Raw genomic sequence first — 15904 nt, 5'->3', positions numbered from 1 at the left:
TACGCATCCGAGGGGAGGAACGTAAGGCTGGTAAGCGCGGAATGGGACGGGATGCAGCCACGGATACCAGACGAGAAATAGTGAGCAGATCTAACTCTGCCGGGACGAGAGCTGCCCGGAACAGCAATCACGGGGGCGCCCGGTGCCTGGAAGCTCGTGACAATGCATGCATGCATCGTGCAGAGCAGATGAAAGTGTCTAGCGGAAGGAGGCGGAAGGATGGACTCCAGAGTTGAAGCTCCTTTGCTCCAATCCACGGAGCATTGCAAATTTCACGAACCACCCACTGTGCTTTCAATCTCGACTTTCGTGCACGCACTAAGCTCTTCTTATCCGGCCAAGGTCATCACAGTCCGTGGGAGCGCAGCGGCTGTGGGCATTCGAGTCGAAGATACTCGAGACCGGGAACCTTAGACAGACCGAAGTCGATCCCGCTTGTATCATTGTCTCGTTTGGTAATTCTCAAGTCTCCTGAGGCGAAGCACGGAACCCTTGACCGGCTGTTTCGCCACCCGCGTACCTGTCATTAGCAGGGTGAATGATGGTGCAGCCGAGACCTAGAGGACTTCTGGCAACAAATAACATGCTGCGTCAGACTGAGGTGGGGTGTCTCTTCTGTTCTGCTCTGAACATCACGTTCCTATGCAGGGACTCTCCAAACACCATAAACCCCTCGTCCTGCTTCTCATCAGAGGCATTCTGCGGCAAAAGAGGAAGAGGGCGAGGGGGAGAGCACAAGAGACGCGGCGTTGAGAGAAATTCTGACTTTGCATTCGACCTCGACCGAAGTGGAATAAACAAGTACTACCTGCGTGTTGCCGGCCGTGTGTCTTTTGTTGCCCAGAAGCGCTCTTCACTTAAACCTCCCATTTCTTTGTTATCCATCTGAAGTCGCGTTTGTCGGCCCCCATTTGGAAGGTCGCTCATCCCGCGAATACACCGGACTTGTAAAGATGCTGTTGTGTTCAATGACGTGCAATGCCACCCAAAAGACTGCGTCGAAATGCAGCAAGCAACAAGATCATGCCCTCTTGCCGTTGATAGCCTTCAGATGAACATCACTGCCACAATAAGTTATTGCGTGGCTCTACACAGATTGCTGGTTCTGCCCAACAGCGACTGGGGGACCGCCACTGGAAGGACAAAGAGAAGCTAAACTCACAATATGAGAGTGGCATTCTTGGGGATGAGACCCGGGAAACCACTACACTCCAACTATCAGCACGAACCCACCAAGGTCGACAAGTATCAACCAATGGAATCTGTGCAAGTGACAATGGGCAAAGTCCCGGATCTGCGGTTGAGTCTTGGTCAAAAGTCCATTTGGTGCTGCATGAAACGTCACACAGCATATAATGGCACCAACGGGGTTACGACGGGCTATTGCTGCAAGGCGCATTGCGATCATGCATGCGGGTAGAAAGAGGAAGTTGGAGAAGCCCCGTGTACCGACCTTTCACCGTATGCCATATTCCTAAGGATGATGTCAGTCATCAGTTCTCTGATTCTTCGAAGCAGGCCAAGCAACGCCGTTGAGAATGGAGAACAGCGACCCTCACACACCAAGGAATGGGCGGAGAACCACGGACCACAGCGGCTGGCTTTGTTCAAAGACTTACCCTGGAATCGTCAATCTGCTCTTCTCGCCCAGAGACATTTGCGGCACACCTTGATCCCAGCCTAGACTCAAGCGGTGAACATGCGCGTTTCATATCGATAACGTGCTGGTTTCCTCACCTTGAATGACTCGACCGACGCCGATCTGAGTTTTGAAATCTCCGCGGCCGACTGAGCTGTCGAATCTGTCGCAAAAGGTCAGTTCTGCTCACCGAGTCGGCCACCGTCGCTCACGACGAAATGACGTACTGGTTGCCCTTGTAATCTGCGTTGGCCTTCGACGCATCGTACAGCCAACCAGTGTACTCGATCGTGACTTCGTCGCCGGCCTTGGGGTAGTCCGCATTGTTCCCGGCCGAGAGGAGCTTCTTATCTAGTCGGGTGGCCATTGCTGTCCTGTGCAAGGGTATCTAGATCTATGATACGTAGGGTCTGGTGTTTTGAAGCGGAGGTTGCAGCGAGGTATGCGATAAGATGTAGTGGTAGTGGAGCCTTGAGAGGATGAGTACGATCGGGAAAGTCAATTCTGTTCTTACAGGAGAATATAAAGAATCAGATCCGAATGACGATCGGCACGTTGATGGTAAGAAAAGTGGAGCAAAGCTGATGGTCAAAAGGAGGAATTTGTTTCAGGCATGCACTGGATCTTGGCAGGAGCAGTGGGTTGGACTGACGAAGCAAAGTCATGAAGGAGTGAGTGGGATAGGCGATTACTCGAGGCAGTTGGCAAGTCGGTGGTGGTGTGATTTGCTGTCAGGCGAGCGGTGTATGTAGATTTGAAATCTGCTTCTTTGAACGGCAGGCGCAGGCGCGGTCTGAAGAAACCCGGACCGGCAAAAAGCAAATCGCGACCCAGCAGCTACACCCGGCCTTGCTGGTACTCAAATCACATTCGTCATCATTAGACACTTATGAGTCGAAGACAAGGGTGAGGGATGTACTCCGTGACGAGGCAGCGCTCGTAGCATCGAAGACAAAGGAACCCTGTACCCATCACGGAGGTTATGCACAAGAGGTTAAGCACCTCCAAGGAGACGAATTTCGGAGCAGGCCCTACGGTCACTGGCCGTGGGAACGTGAGAGATGCAGCTAGCCATACATTAGGAAAAGACCAACATAGTCAAAGCAGGTTAAACTAGGTCCGTAGAATGGGGAAAACTCTAACAGCCAGAGCCGACCAGGAATCCAAGAACATGCAGTTACGTGCTTGCAGGACCCGGCGACGTTGTTACACAGAATGAATTTTGACACAGGCACCTACGTACAAAATCCTTCGGTAGACGTCGGATGAAGAGGCTGCAGAATACGTCGTACTCGACTCCCAATCAAGCGCTCCCATGCAGCCGCGTTCTCTTTTCCGCGATTAGCTCTTCCAGTTAGCGAGGGAGAACAAGGCATCAAGATCTTGGGTGATCTGGAAAGAAGGAACGTGCGCATGGATGGAGGGGTTGGGCACGAACTGCCTGACGAAAGTGCGGGGCAGTGTTTCATTCTTTGCGGCAGCGGTTTGTTGGGATACAACCTACGATGTACCTCGTACCTCATCTCTCACTCTTGTGTGCCTCTGCCGTCAAATAGTCTGCACACGATCTGCTCATGGTTGGTCATGTGGTCTGCGACCAAAGGTCGTGATAGAGTAGCGCTGCGGAGTTATCGCCTTGGGTCCGCCCTCAACGACGTCTGATCCCGCGCCATCGATCTGTAAGACGCTAACTAGCCGCGAAGGGCAGTTGCTGAATAGTCGGAGAAGGGCACTGAGTCAGGTAGGAATATTCCCACGCCGTGACGGAGAGACTTTGGCAACAGTGAGTCGACGTACAGACCGCTGGACCCAAGATTGCCGAACACGAACAAGGGTATGGCATGGCACCTTTGTCAGGCGTCGATCATCATGATTTCCGCCAGGCTCCCAATGTCTTGTTGTTCAAGCACTCCATACGCACCTCGGGCATGAAACTCCTGGCCGCGCGTCTAAACCCATCCTGCCATAAACCGAGGTCGATGGGGACGGACGGTCCCACCCGCGGTCATACGTATCAGGTTCATGCTCTGTCAGAGCTCGTCCAAATGGCGATGTCAGAGTGGTCTACATCGGTCCTTGTGCACACGACTTCAGCGTCTTCTTCCTGCCCAACAACATCGTGAGACGAGTGTGATAACCAGCCTTGTCAAGATCTCGGCTGATCCTGGTAACCGATCACCCACCAATCTGGAGCCGACACATGTCACTGCTGCCATCTTCACAGGCTGTCTCCCCGACTCCGGATCTAGCATTGGATCGCTTCACGTACATCCAGAGAGACTCCTGCCGCCAGGACGCGCTACCTCATGTTTGGACCGCGAAATCCAGCGCTACGAGGCCAGATACTGGTCGACTCGCTCGTGTGTTGGCACTCCGCCTGCAAGGAGAAGCGCACCTTATACCAATAGATCCCTGTATTCTTCATCTCTCTGGCAGCAACTTTCTGGTTGAGAGGATATCGATCAATTTTCCTCATGCACGGTCTGCCTGTAGAGACATTTTGACCTTACGTACTTCTGTCCCACCATTTTTGCTTTTTTTCGTCCTGCATGATAAGAGTTTGGAGTCGACCTTTCTGTTTTGGGGGTCCGGGTACGCGCAGACCCTTGGGGATCGCCGGTGCTGAGGATGGAGCACGACCATAGGTCTTGGTTCATGATGATGCTTTGTCGACCCCGCATATCCACCGTCTCCGCCTCAGATCCGGCTTCAGTGACACTCGCAGCTCTCGCTTATAACGTTGCCATGCTGGCACCGTTCCCCGAGATGCCGGTTTTCGGATAGGCTCGACATTCGGGGTCAACCTCTCCGGTTACTCTTGTTCATCGCACATGAGTGTGGGTCTTGGAGGAATGGGTTCAGTCCAAACTCTAAAGCCACGCAAAAAAAGGCGTGAGTTGGAGCGAACAAGCCAGCTCCACCGTCCAAGTGCCAGAGATCTCGTCTCCTAAAGGCTTGGTGCTAGGTCGCTGAACCCGCAGATCCGCATTTCCAGCACGATTGTCTTTCATCTTCCCGTCTTTGAGCGGTGTAGTACTGCGAATCAGCTCACTTCCGCCCTGTACCCACCGGACTGGCTGTTCATGCGTGACATCCGGATCCCTGACAAACCATCCGAAGAAACAGACTCTCTGGCGCACATAATCGCCTTTCCGACGTTCTCATCTGTATACTGCAAGAGGCAATGTGGAGTTCCAAAAAGGCACAGATCGCAGGGAGTGACGTGACAGCATTGACCCTCCTGCAGCTATAATGACTGTCATTCGTGTCTGAAACCCAGCATCCGGCATCGAGTGGCTGAGCAGCATACAAGGCTACCAGTAACAACCGCGAATCCGTGACCAGGTGCATGCCATGTGGTTGCTGTGGATTCGCTTAATCTTTCCCGTGTCGAACTTCCCGTCTACCACTTCAAAGCGCTTCCTTCAAACGCGATTGATTGCCGAGGCGTTGCCGCCACGCCTGCCAGCCTTGAGCAAAGCATATCAGGCAGTTTTTTTGAATCGCCGGAACTCGGTCTCTTTCAATTCCTTCACGTCCAAGCACTCGACCTGCAGGTTTGGGAAACGCTCGTCTGTTGACCCCTTTTTCTCGGTCGCGCCAGGAGACTCACAGTGTTTGAGGAAAGTGACAGACCGGATGTCCATCTTGTCCAGGAACTGCAACACCTGCCCATAGCTGTGTGCAATCTGATCGATGCCATGGCTGTCATCTGACAGGCAGAATCGGATCTTCCTTGCCAAGGCTGCTTGACATATCTCAGCCTTCGGATATGGCTCATGCATCCCCTTCCTGACTGCGGATGAGTTGATCTCCAAGATCCCACCGTAGCCGGAAATCAAATCCAAATTCCTCTGGATCCGCGACCACACGCCCTGCATGCTCTCAAAACACGCGTTGGGGTCGTCGCTCTTCAGCCGAATGAGGTCGAAATGCCCCACCACAGGTGGTTTGACAGCCTTCAACATCGCGTACTGCGCGTCGAAATAATCCTCAAACAGCCTTTCATCCGTGCCGCCGGCTTTGCTGCGTGCGCCGCGGTAAACCTCGTGATCGTAATCGATCGGCACGGTGTGGACATGGTGGACGCTGCCAATGAAGAAGTCATACGGGTGCTTCTGGATGCTAGCCTCGATCAGTTCCTGGGATTCCGGACGGATCCATTCCGCCTCGAAGCCGATTGGGATCTGAATCTGGGATTTGTACTTCCCACGCAGTCGGTGTGCCTCTTTGATATAAGCTTCCTCATTTGCTAGCTGCTGCTCCAGGGTTGTGCCGACTTCTTCCGGGTACCGGTCCAGGTCGTGCCGCGGCATATGTTCGGTCAGGGCAAAGACGGTCATCTGTCGAGAAATGGCGTGTTGAACGATGGACTCGAGCGAGTCGCGAGCGTGGCCCGGACAAAACTGGCCGGAGTGGCTGTGGTGGGAGTGTGGCATGGTTGAGTTCAGCCAATCGAGAAGTGAGCGAGAACAGAAGCCTTGTTCCTTTCTCAGCCCTGGAATTTGCTGCGAGGCGTGAAGCTGACTTTTTCTGTTGAAACTCTATGCGGTGTTATCTTCTGGCGTTCTTATTACAACAGGACAAATGGATTCTAACTTCCGGGTAGAATGGTGATGCCGAGGTGAGCGAAGTCTAAGATGATGCTCAAAGTTTGTTATCTTTAGGGGGCCGGAATTTGTCCGCCATTGGCCCAAACCGAACCTCTCCGCTGCCACCAAACGCAGGCGGGAAATCATCTCCAGGTGGCATATGTCTTTGTTCAGGTGGCATTAGAGAAGACCGGTTGAGGATTTTCAATTTGTCGCCGGAGAACCCTAGACTCACGTCGCAGCATGCCATTACTGGCAATCCTCGATTGCAGGACTGTCTCTGCATACGCACCGAATTTCTTTCAGATAAGATCTCATTTTCAAGACAAGACCCCATCGAGAATGATCGAGGCGCTGTACGTTCTCTGCGCAGCGCTACATGAATGTATCCAACTACGCACCATACACCTGCCGGAGCCTCTCTCGTAACAAATCCAGCCCAACGGCCTTCCTCCACCACTCATCCCACCAGCCCACAGGCCAGAACGTGCAGTTGTAGAACCAAGTCCTCCACGCTCCCGTCCCGCGCCAAATCTCCAACGGCAACGCACTTCCGCCCAACCATCCCTTCTTCTCCCAACTCGATGTTATATCAGACACGACGTTTTTCGCCCAGACCTCCGGATCCTCCCTGTCCGGGAACGCTCCTCGCATGGCCCCCTCTGTCATCTCCTTGACCTTGTCGTCGACCGCGTAGATACTCCCCTCCGGCAGAGTGGCATTCCCGTCCTGGTGATTCGCGTGGAACTTGGAATGCACACATCCTGTCTTCAGATCGATCACGTGGATGTTGAACGGCTGGAGTTCGATGCGCATGTGTGTCGAGAACATGGCCGCCGCGACTTTACTGGCGTGGTAGGCGGAGTTGTGCGGCGTTGGCTCAATGGACGAGATGGACGTGTTGTTGAGGATGAGGCTTGGTGAGGATCCATCCCTAGCTGCGTGGAGGAGTAGAGGAAGAAACGCCTGCGTGACGGCGATATAGGACCACACGTTGAGATCGAAGAGCGCTTTTGCTTCGGGCACGGAGATGTCGGCCACCGGCATGTTGTAACCTGTTGATGTGGTCACCAGCATTAGTATTCGCTGCAGAGCTCTCCGGGGACGCCCCAGACGCTGAGTGGCGTAAGGTGTCGACGATACGTTCAGACAAACCAAACGCCTTGGTTCAGCAAGGTCATTCCACCCCCATCCGCAAAGCACGCGTGGACCACCGAGATCAAGTCCTCCAGAACTCTTCGCTGGGTGTAGAAGAACATGTACCGAGCATAGGGCATTCCAACTAGGAAAGAGGGAGCACAATTACCTCCTCCAGCATTATTGACAAGACAATCAAGTCGTCCTTCTGCCCCGTTCTCCCCTTTCCCGGTCAACCGTCTCACTTCCTCCGCACACATCTGAATACTCTCTTCGTCGAGCACATCCAGTTGCAGACACTCGATCCCCCTTTCGCGTAGTCCCATCATCTTCTCCGGGTTCCTCGCTGTGGCGAAAACTCGCAGCCCGGCATTGTGGAACGCAATTGCCAACGCGTGCCCGAGACCGTGGACTGAACAACCTGTTATCAGGACGGTACGACGGGGAGTTATACTCGACATTCCGACAGTCAACCGTCAGGGTTGTGTTCCAAATTGGTCTTGTTCTCGCCCCGAGTGACTAGTGTTTTTGAGCAGTGTTGGACCTCTGCCCGAAGCCAGGTTGACTGCCAAAAATTGCGCCGTTGAGCCTGCAATCTAGATCTTCACTAGCTCCTACGGCTAGCTACTTTACAATACAATCGAGCTTGGGAGACGACTCAGCCATAAACAAATGTTGAGAGACAAATCTGCAATGGAATTGGGTACTGTAAGGTAGACCGCCAAAAAGGGAAGGTAGATTTCGGGTCAACTCTTCTCCGGGACGAGCATACGTAGATGGGCACTTACACGGGCATGACGATGGTGACTGTAATATCGGGAGTGAAGTGCATTATCTTCTTAGTGGAGAGTCGCTACCAAGAGTCGCTGTCATAAACTCATCACAGAGACTGGACTATCGACTGCTGCCAGGACATAATGCCGGCCCATCGCCTTAACACCGCGAACACGCCAGCCCTGTAAAACATACAGTAGGACTGCGAACCACGAAATCAATGCTTCCTGGATTGTGCTGATATCCTGCGTGCTGTAAGGGCGCTTCTCGTGCCCCAAGAACCACCTCCAGTCCCTCTTCATCTCGAGCTCTCAGTGCTAAAGATACCTGGTCGTTGACCTGTCATCACAATCCTCTTTCTCGGGCCCGGAGTTTCTGTATTCTCGACTCCCTTCTGCTGCTGTGAGTGGGCGCCTAGTCCTTCTGCAACGAAACCAATAGTATAGGCACCAACCCCAAGAGCTGCGACAGTCAGCATAGTTCGCTTTACGCCACGTGCAAGCCGCCTCCACAAGCTCTCCTTCGGTGCCTGGACAGTGTCTTTGTCAGCTTGAGACGTATTAGCCTTTTCGTCCGATGCCGCAATGGGACGGATTGTCCCAGAGAACACCTTCTCCTGCCTCCTCACTCGCGGCTTGCCTTTCAACGGACGAGAGACAGGCGCGGTGGGTGCTGCTGGACCTGGAGATGGGTCTAAATCAGAAGGTATCTCATCAAGGACCGTGGCAGCCGTGTGGAGGGGCTGATTGGGGGGTATTTCTGTGGTCAAACTTGGCGTTGCCTGCTCAGCCACCTGTTGCATGTCTGCTATTGTTTTGGGCGCAGCTGAAGCTGTAGCTTGTTCTGGCTGCTCCTTTCGGAAGACCAATGTGTTCTCGGTTCCATCATACAGCGAGTACCCCGCTCCTTGCATGGCTTGGAAGTGCTTGAGAAACTCGGGCGCATTCTCAAGCCTCCCTAGGATCTGAACCATGTTACTAGATTTGCTGGTTTCCGCAGCTGGCTGATCCAGTGTTGAGCAATTCACTTTCCCAGTGGATGAGTTATATGAAAGAACAAGATACGGCGAATCGAACTGGACGTCTCGAAGGCTTTCAATTGGTGGGATCTGCTCGTCATTCCAGGTAGGCGATCCTGACGGGGTGTGAACCGGTTCAGGTACGACCTTCTGGTCATTCTCTTCCGGATTCTGCGACGGTGAATGGACCCCTGGCACGACCTCCGTATCTTTCTCAACAGGCGCCTCTGATGAGTCGAGTTCACCAGCTTTTTGGGCTTTAACATCGATTCTCTTTTTGCCGAAGTCGGATCCAGATAGCTGGGGTGTCTTCCAGGCAATGTCTGGTCTTCTTGTCTCGATGGATCTTATGGCGTTCTTAGTCTCGTGTAGAACTCTCCTCACCTCTTTTGTTGCTTGGATAACTTCACTCAGTTTCGAAGGGGGCGGTTTGACCTCGTTCGTTGGTTCATTTGCTTCTGCTGTTGTCGATGGTACTGTCTTCCCAAGCTCTTGAGCTTGGGTGCTGATTTCACGAAGTTGAGCACGGATCTGTTTGGCATCGTCCACAAGCTCGGCGAGCTTCGGCTCGAATTTAGTGATATGCGCATCAATGACCGGATTGGTTACAATGCCAGGTTTTAGGCTCGCAGTCGAGAGCGGATGAGCCTTGGATCCGTCAACCTGGCTGGATACGGGGTCAGAAGGTGCACCTACCACTTCGCTGGCATCCATTGCCGGGTCCGGTGCGGACTGCCTGTGATTGGGGTCTATCGTCCCATACTCGCTCTCATAAACTGCCTTTATCTCCGTGGCCAGTCGCGAGATCTGAGCATTCTGGACGTCTGCGTCGTCTTTGGCTTTTTCAGTCGCCGTCCGCAAGCTAGCTGTGCGTTCCTGCTGTTCTCTGTCGGTCTCGAGTGCGTCATGAGAGGGAGTGAACGGCTTCACGTCCAGGCTTTTCGCAGGCCGGTTGTAGATGGACGGAGTCTTGCTCAACGACTCGTCTCTGAAGATGAGCTTTTCGGTCAAACCTTTTACTGCGTCAGAACGAATATACTTCTTGTAGTTCTCGTTAAGATTGGTCATGGACTTCATCGTCTTGGCGACGATGCCGTCGGGGTGCTCCCGTATATGGTCCAAAACATTGTTGATAGTCTTGGTCAATTTCGTTGCCGAGACTTGGGTCTTCGGTGTTGCATGTACGAAGTCTGTCTTGTCTGCCGCTTTGGTTTGCCTCGCATCAGATTCTGATTCGAAGTTTGATGCTTTGATCTGCCTTGGTCCACCGGTTTCCGGGATGGCTGCCGCTCTGTCTACATCTGTCCCTTTCTCCGTTGATTTCTCCGTTGAAGGTGATTGCCTTCTGGCGGCGGACACTTGACGATCTAGGGAGGTCTGCAGTCTGGCCGATTTCTCGACGGCTTGAGCCGCGCACGGCTGGGCTCGGTCAAGTGCCGTCTCAAGCCTAGGGTTTGACTCCTTGAAGGGACTATCGACTGCAGTCTCTCCTGTGGATTCCGAGCTCACAGTCTCGTTAGCAGGCTGCCTAAAGCCTTCCTTGGCTAGCCAATCTGAAGGATTAGCCCGTGCTTGTCTGATGGCTCTGGCTTCATAAGTGGTGCCCGAGAAGAGCGGAAGCGTGTCATCAGGCTCGGGTGACTCCCGTGGTTTCTTTGAGGCTCTAGCTCCATCAGTAAAGGGCCCGGCCACAGGTTCGGGCTCACTTCGCGAGCCGGATTCCGTGAACAAGGCAGTTGTGTCGATGGTGTTGCCTTTGGCTCGCTTCATCAAGTCTCGCAACTGATGCTTCCTAGAATTATCAAACCCTCTGCGCGTTCGGTTTGACTCTATTTCCGTAAGCGTTTCAGTGGCTTTGGTATCCGAATTCCCATAGCCATACACTTTATGAGAGCTGAAGGTCTTCACGGGTATCTCAACTCCGTGCTCTTGAAAGAACATGCTCCGGAGAAAAGGCTGCTTTAGCTGGCTCTCTGACGATTGCTTTGTTGGTTCGGGCGGTGATGACCACGATTTTGCTTCTGAAGCTGCTGGGTCTTTCGCCGGCTCCGGGGCTGAACTTTGCGTTTTTGGCTTGGGAGAAGGAGACCGCTTCCCCGGCTCAGGTGACGCAGGTTGCATGTTCAGTTCATCTTCCAACATGTGCTTCTTCGTCGGTACCTTCCTCATGGTGATTGGGTCGTACTCATATGCCTCCTCACTATAAATCATGGTGGTCTCTTTCGGAGTCTGTTGTGCGAAAGTTGTGGAGGTAGCTGCGACTGGCTTTTCGGTCGACGTGTCTGTGGTCTCGGCTGGCTTGGACTGCTGGGACGAGACATCTGTATCAGTTTTGATCTCTTTGGGGTCAGTAAACCAAGAGAACGAAGTCCATGATGAATTATTCGACGACGGGGGACTCTGCAGGCGTCTTCCGAACAGTGTTCCATAAGGATCCCGCGCTATTGCACGGTCAACGGCTGCTCGAAAAGATTCAAAGTCGTTGTATATTGTCTTGAAGTCACTCTCGGGATTTTGTTCATTAGGAGACTCTTTCGTTTCTTGATTCGAGGCACTTGTTGATGTAATTGGCTTGTAGTCGCAATACCGGGTTGCCCAGAGTCGATTGAAACGCCACGGTCGCATGGAGCTCTCTTCCGACTCCCACATGGCTCTTCTTCGAGCAAGCTTATAGTATCTTGACCTCATCATCTTATGATGCCTCCTCATGCGCTCCTCGAAGTCTTCGGTTGGATTACTCGTTTGACGTCCCCACCACCAGAGGGTCCGTGCCTGGACTGAGCTGACACGGTGGCTTCGGTGAACCTGAGTTCTCAAACAGAGAGGCCTTGTCTTTGTGCCGGCCTGCACTGTTCGTGCGAATAGTACAGGCATCCTGGCCGGAATGTCTTGAGACTCTATGGTGAGGTATGCTAACTGCGGTAAGAGGAGCGGGATCAGGACGGACTCGGAAAGCGGTCAACTATCAGCGACTTGAAGCATCGAGGACAAGGCCAGTCCTCAGGCTGGAGTGAATGCCCCTCAGGCGTGCATCTGCAATGCAGGCCGTGCACTGAGCATATAGAGAATGATTTCAGCCGATGCTAGAGCTTTCAAGGAGACAGATTAGATGCACAACAGAACAGTCAATGATGGCCAATTGAATGCGATGCGTACAGGCTGGTGCAGCGAGGAGAGGGAGCGCAATGGAGTGCAATGGAGGGGCAGGCGCCTGCAGGAAACGGGCGATAGCGATACCGACACAATGCGGAGAAATCGCGTGCCAACGCGTAATCCAACTCGTGCCACTTCAAACTTCGAGCTCATCAATGCATTTGTCAAGTTGATAAAAATCACGGTGATTCTGTAGGTCAGTTCATGCCATCCTACCCAATACCGATCCAGCATAAACCCGTATCATACAGTTCAACTGCCTTCATTCCTCGACTCTTTTCTTCGTGAGCGTATCTACCACCCTGCCATAGAATTTGGACGCGTTAAGTCTTGCAAAGGTGATTTCTTCAGTCAGATAACCAGGCATCAACTTGATCATCTCGTGGTCCCTGTCGGGGTCCAGAAGTGGAGTGTATAGGTATTCTGTGTCCTCGAAACTCATGGTTCTTGCGATCTCTTGGTCGACGAACAACCGGAAATGCAATGCTATAACACGGTTATTCTTCAGCTCAAAACTGGACAGGGCGCTGTACTTACTGCCATTCTGACCAGTCTGGATACACTCGTAGCTGTGTCCCTCCTCTGTCTTCTTCAGGTTGAGGACCACTAGTCCTGTCAGGTCACTATACAGATCCAACTTCATCTGGGCGATTTCGACAGATTTGGCAGCTTCAGCATTGCTGATAACCACCGACCGTTGGGCAGAGCTCTTCATCGCGCTTCCTGGAGTCTTAGGGTGGTCAACAGAGGAGGATCGTGCTGCTGCCACTTTCGCCTGTAGGGTTTTGATCTCGTTTTGCGCAGCCGTGAGAGAGGTCGAGAGATCCGCGGCAGTTTCACGCATTTTGCGCATTTCGTCCTCCTGGCTCTGCATCTGTTGCTTAAGTTTGCGTGTCTCTTGAGCCAAAGGAGCTTGTGTTGCCAGCTCTTTCTTGAGAGACGCAATCAGGTCATTTGAGGCTTGCATCGTTGCATCGCATTGCTTGCGTAATTTCTCCATATTCGCATTGGCCTCGTTGATGCCTACCTCTTTCAGATTGCGGTATTTCAGGTCGACATTTTCAAACTTGCGCGTGACATCCCCCAGCTTGCGTCGCAGGTTGGGATCTCCCCGTTCGATATCTGACGCGCTTCCGGCGCGTCGTCGAAGAGGGGGATCTTCTCTTGTTCTGGACGCATTGCGGATAACTGGTCTGGGTTTTGGTGGTGATATGGTTTCTACCAGGGCGCTGGTTTCCTCCTCCTCCAGCTGCGGTTCTGTTACCACAGCGCGCGATCTTTGGTGAGCCTTCGACTCAGCCGCCACGGCTGCTCTGTCGGCGACTCTCGAGGCTTGCTTATTTGTTTTGGTCGCCGCATGCTTCGAACGGATCTGCACTGGAGCTTCGTCCACGTCGATAAGGTCGTCTTCTGGCTCCTGCGTATCGGGTGCCTTGATGTTGCTCTTGACTTTAGCAGCCGGCCGCCCGCGCTTCTTGCTCTTCGGAGCGACAACTTCAATCTCCGCGCCAGCATTAGCCAACGTATCATCAAGGTTCTCGTGAGATCCCGGGTTGACTTGATCTCCCGAGGCTTTTCGCTTTACTCCTGCAGTCTGCTTCGGAGGAGCCTTCTTTGTTTCTGGAGGCGCAGATTTCTGTGGCTTCGACTTGGACTTAGGAGGCATGGTGACGCGCTGTCGTTTCTTTCCCCTCTTCGCCTGCGTCGCTCTCGTTGAGGTGGCATTTGTCGCGTCCGAAGCAGAAGATAGAATTGAATTTTCGTCGACGAAGGGCGTTGAATCCTCCATGTCGGAGTCGAGGATGTCTGCAATGCCTTTCATTATGATTGCACAAGTAGTGAATGCTGGTGGTAATGGGAGTCGAGCGCACGTGTGAGGAACCGGAAGAGGAAAGTAAAATGTCAACAAACGAGGAGGGCACCTCAGGCACCTGGTTGGTGGATGGTTGGTGGATGGTCGGCCCCAGTGTAGGACGCATCACTAGCCACAAGTCACGGGTCTCAATGCCCGTGGCGATCGCTGTTAAGCCGCATCTCTTGTCAACCCTCCTCAACATTCGAAGCAAGTCACTTCTCGCGCTTAATGCAGTGTATCCTGCCCCTCATAGTCTAGAATATTGTCATGATGGCTCCAGATAGGGGCGATGGAGCGTGGTGGCACCGAGTGCTGCAAGAGCTGGCCATTACTGTTCCTCTGGTTCGTTGACTGTGCATTTCGCATTCATTCGGAAGTTAACAATCCACAGATGTTTGGAGGATACTACATCATCAGATATGTTTTAGCGCAGATGAATCTCGATCCCGAAGCAGAACAGAAAGAACAGAATCGATTGCAATCCGCCGCGATATTGCGCAGACTCGACGACCCGAAGAACAACCAACTCTCAACATCGTCAGATCCCAGACAGCTGCGAAAAGAAGATCTGCGCCTGACGCCATATGAAGAAGTCATCTTACAAGAGCTTGTGTTTCCAGAAGATATATCTGTGTCGTTTGAGGACATTGGAGGCTTGTCGGACATTATAGAGGATTTGAGGGAGTCAGTGATATATCCTCTGACTTTACCGGAACTCTACTCCACCTCCTCCTCGTTACTGTCGGCGCCTTCGGGAGTGTTGCTATATGGACCCCCCGGATGTGGGAAGACGATGCTAGCCAAGGCGCTGGCCCATGAGAGCGGTGCCTGTTTTATCAATCTGCATATTTCGACCGTCACGAACAAATGGTTTGGAGACTCTAACAAGCTGGTCAATGCCGTCTTCTCGCTCGCCCGCAAGCTGGAGCCGGTTATTGTGTTCATTGACGAGATCGACGCAGTCCTCGGCACCAGGCACAGTGGCGAGCATGAGGCGAGTGGAATGGTCAAAGCCGAGTTCATGACACATTGGGATGGGCTGGCTTCAGCTAACACTTCAGGCCGGCCCCAACGGATCCTGATCTTGGGTGCCACCAATCGCATAAACGACATTGACGATGCGATCCTCCGACGGATGCCCAAAAAGTTCCCAATCTCGTTGCCGAATGCTTCACAACGTCTCAAGATCCTGAAGATCGTCCTCCGGGACACCAAACTCGATAAGGACGGTCTCGACCTGGAATATCTATCTAGGGTGATGGCAGGCATGTCCGGAAGTGATATTAAAGAAGCCTGCCGAGAGGCCGCGATGACACCTGTCCGTGAAATGATACAACGACAGAGGCAGAGTGGACAGCGCATGGAGGAAATGCGAGCAGGGGAAGTGCGAGGCCTCCGTACTGCAGATTTCTTCCTGCGAACTCGTGGTCCGAAACCTGCAATGGGCGACAAAGGTGGGAAGGATGGGAAAGACTGGAGCACAGCATCGTCGTCTCCCGTAGCAGAAGATTTGCAGGAGGCCCTTGAGGAGCTCGAACGACCAGACTGAGACGCAGAACGCGATGTTGTGTACATCAAAGGTCATCTCACTTGGCATTCACAGGACGATGATGGGCGTACCGGGCACTCTAGGCCAAATGGAGTTCGTAGACATCCTCACCTCAGTATGATTGTGCGCTTGGCCGATACGTGCAGCAGCCGCTTGATCACCCTGTGCACGCTTCTGGGCGAGGAAT

The 15904-nt window shown here is 53.0% G+C and overlaps 6 protein-coding genes across 6 annotated transcripts; 1 reads left to right on the top strand and 5 right to left on the bottom strand.

The window, feature by feature from the left end:
• Positions 1-1615: 1615 nt before the first annotated feature.
• On the bottom strand, positions 1616-2006 carry A1O7_05572 (peptidylprolyl isomerase; the record flags this gene model as incomplete). The annotated part of the gene is made up of 3 exons (XM_007759581.1): positions 1616-1680; positions 1738-1802; positions 1867-2006. The coding sequence occupies 3 exons, from the start codon at positions 2004-2006 to the stop codon at positions 1616-1618; spliced, it is 270 nt and encodes an 89-aa protein (XP_007757771.1).
• Positions 2007-5124: 3118 nt separating this feature from the next.
• A1O7_05571 (histidinol-phosphatase (PHP family)) lies at positions 5125-6078 on the bottom strand (the record flags this gene model as incomplete). The annotated part of the gene is made up of 1 exon (XM_007759580.1): positions 5125-6078. The coding sequence occupies one exon, from the start codon at positions 6076-6078 to the stop codon at positions 5125-5127; it is 954 nt and encodes a 317-aa protein (XP_007757770.1).
• A 546-nt stretch (positions 6079-6624) lies between these two features.
• On the bottom strand, positions 6625-7829 carry A1O7_05570 (uncharacterized protein; the record flags this gene model as incomplete). The annotated part of the gene is made up of 2 exons (XM_007759579.1): positions 6625-7286; positions 7538-7829. The coding sequence occupies 2 exons, from the start codon at positions 7827-7829 to the stop codon at positions 6625-6627; spliced, it is 954 nt and encodes a 317-aa protein (XP_007757769.1).
• Positions 7830-8440: 611 nt separating this feature from the next.
• A1O7_05569 (uncharacterized protein) lies at positions 8441-11809 on the bottom strand (the record flags this gene model as incomplete). The annotated part of the gene is made up of 1 exon (XM_007759578.1): positions 8441-11809. The coding sequence occupies one exon, from the start codon at positions 11807-11809 to the stop codon at positions 8441-8443; it is 3369 nt and encodes a 1122-aa protein (XP_007757768.1).
• Positions 11810-12575: 766 nt separating this feature from the next.
• A1O7_05568 (uncharacterized protein) lies at positions 12576-14135 on the bottom strand (the record flags this gene model as incomplete). Its single annotated transcript, XM_007759577.1, has 2 exons — positions 12576-12799; positions 12851-14135. The coding sequence occupies 2 exons, from the start codon at positions 14133-14135 to the stop codon at positions 12576-12578; spliced, it is 1509 nt and encodes a 502-aa protein (XP_007757767.1).
• A 303-nt stretch (positions 14136-14438) lies between these two features.
• On the top strand, positions 14439-15717 carry A1O7_05567 (uncharacterized protein; the record flags this gene model as incomplete). The annotated part of the gene is made up of 2 exons (XM_007759576.1): positions 14439-14510; positions 14560-15717. The coding sequence occupies 2 exons, from the start codon at positions 14439-14441 to the stop codon at positions 15715-15717; spliced, it is 1230 nt and encodes a 409-aa protein (XP_007757766.1).
• Positions 15718-15904: the final 187 nt, after the last annotated feature.

This window comes from Cladophialophora yegresii (assembly GCF_000585515.1).
Source record: "Cladophialophora yegresii CBS 114405 chromosome Unknown aczIN-supercont1.4, whole genome shotgun sequence".
In the NCBI taxonomy this organism is placed as follows: Eukaryota; Fungi; Ascomycota; class Eurotiomycetes; order Chaetothyriales; family Herpotrichiellaceae; genus Cladophialophora; species Cladophialophora yegresii.
This window is presented reverse-complemented; position numbering and strand designations above follow the sequence as displayed.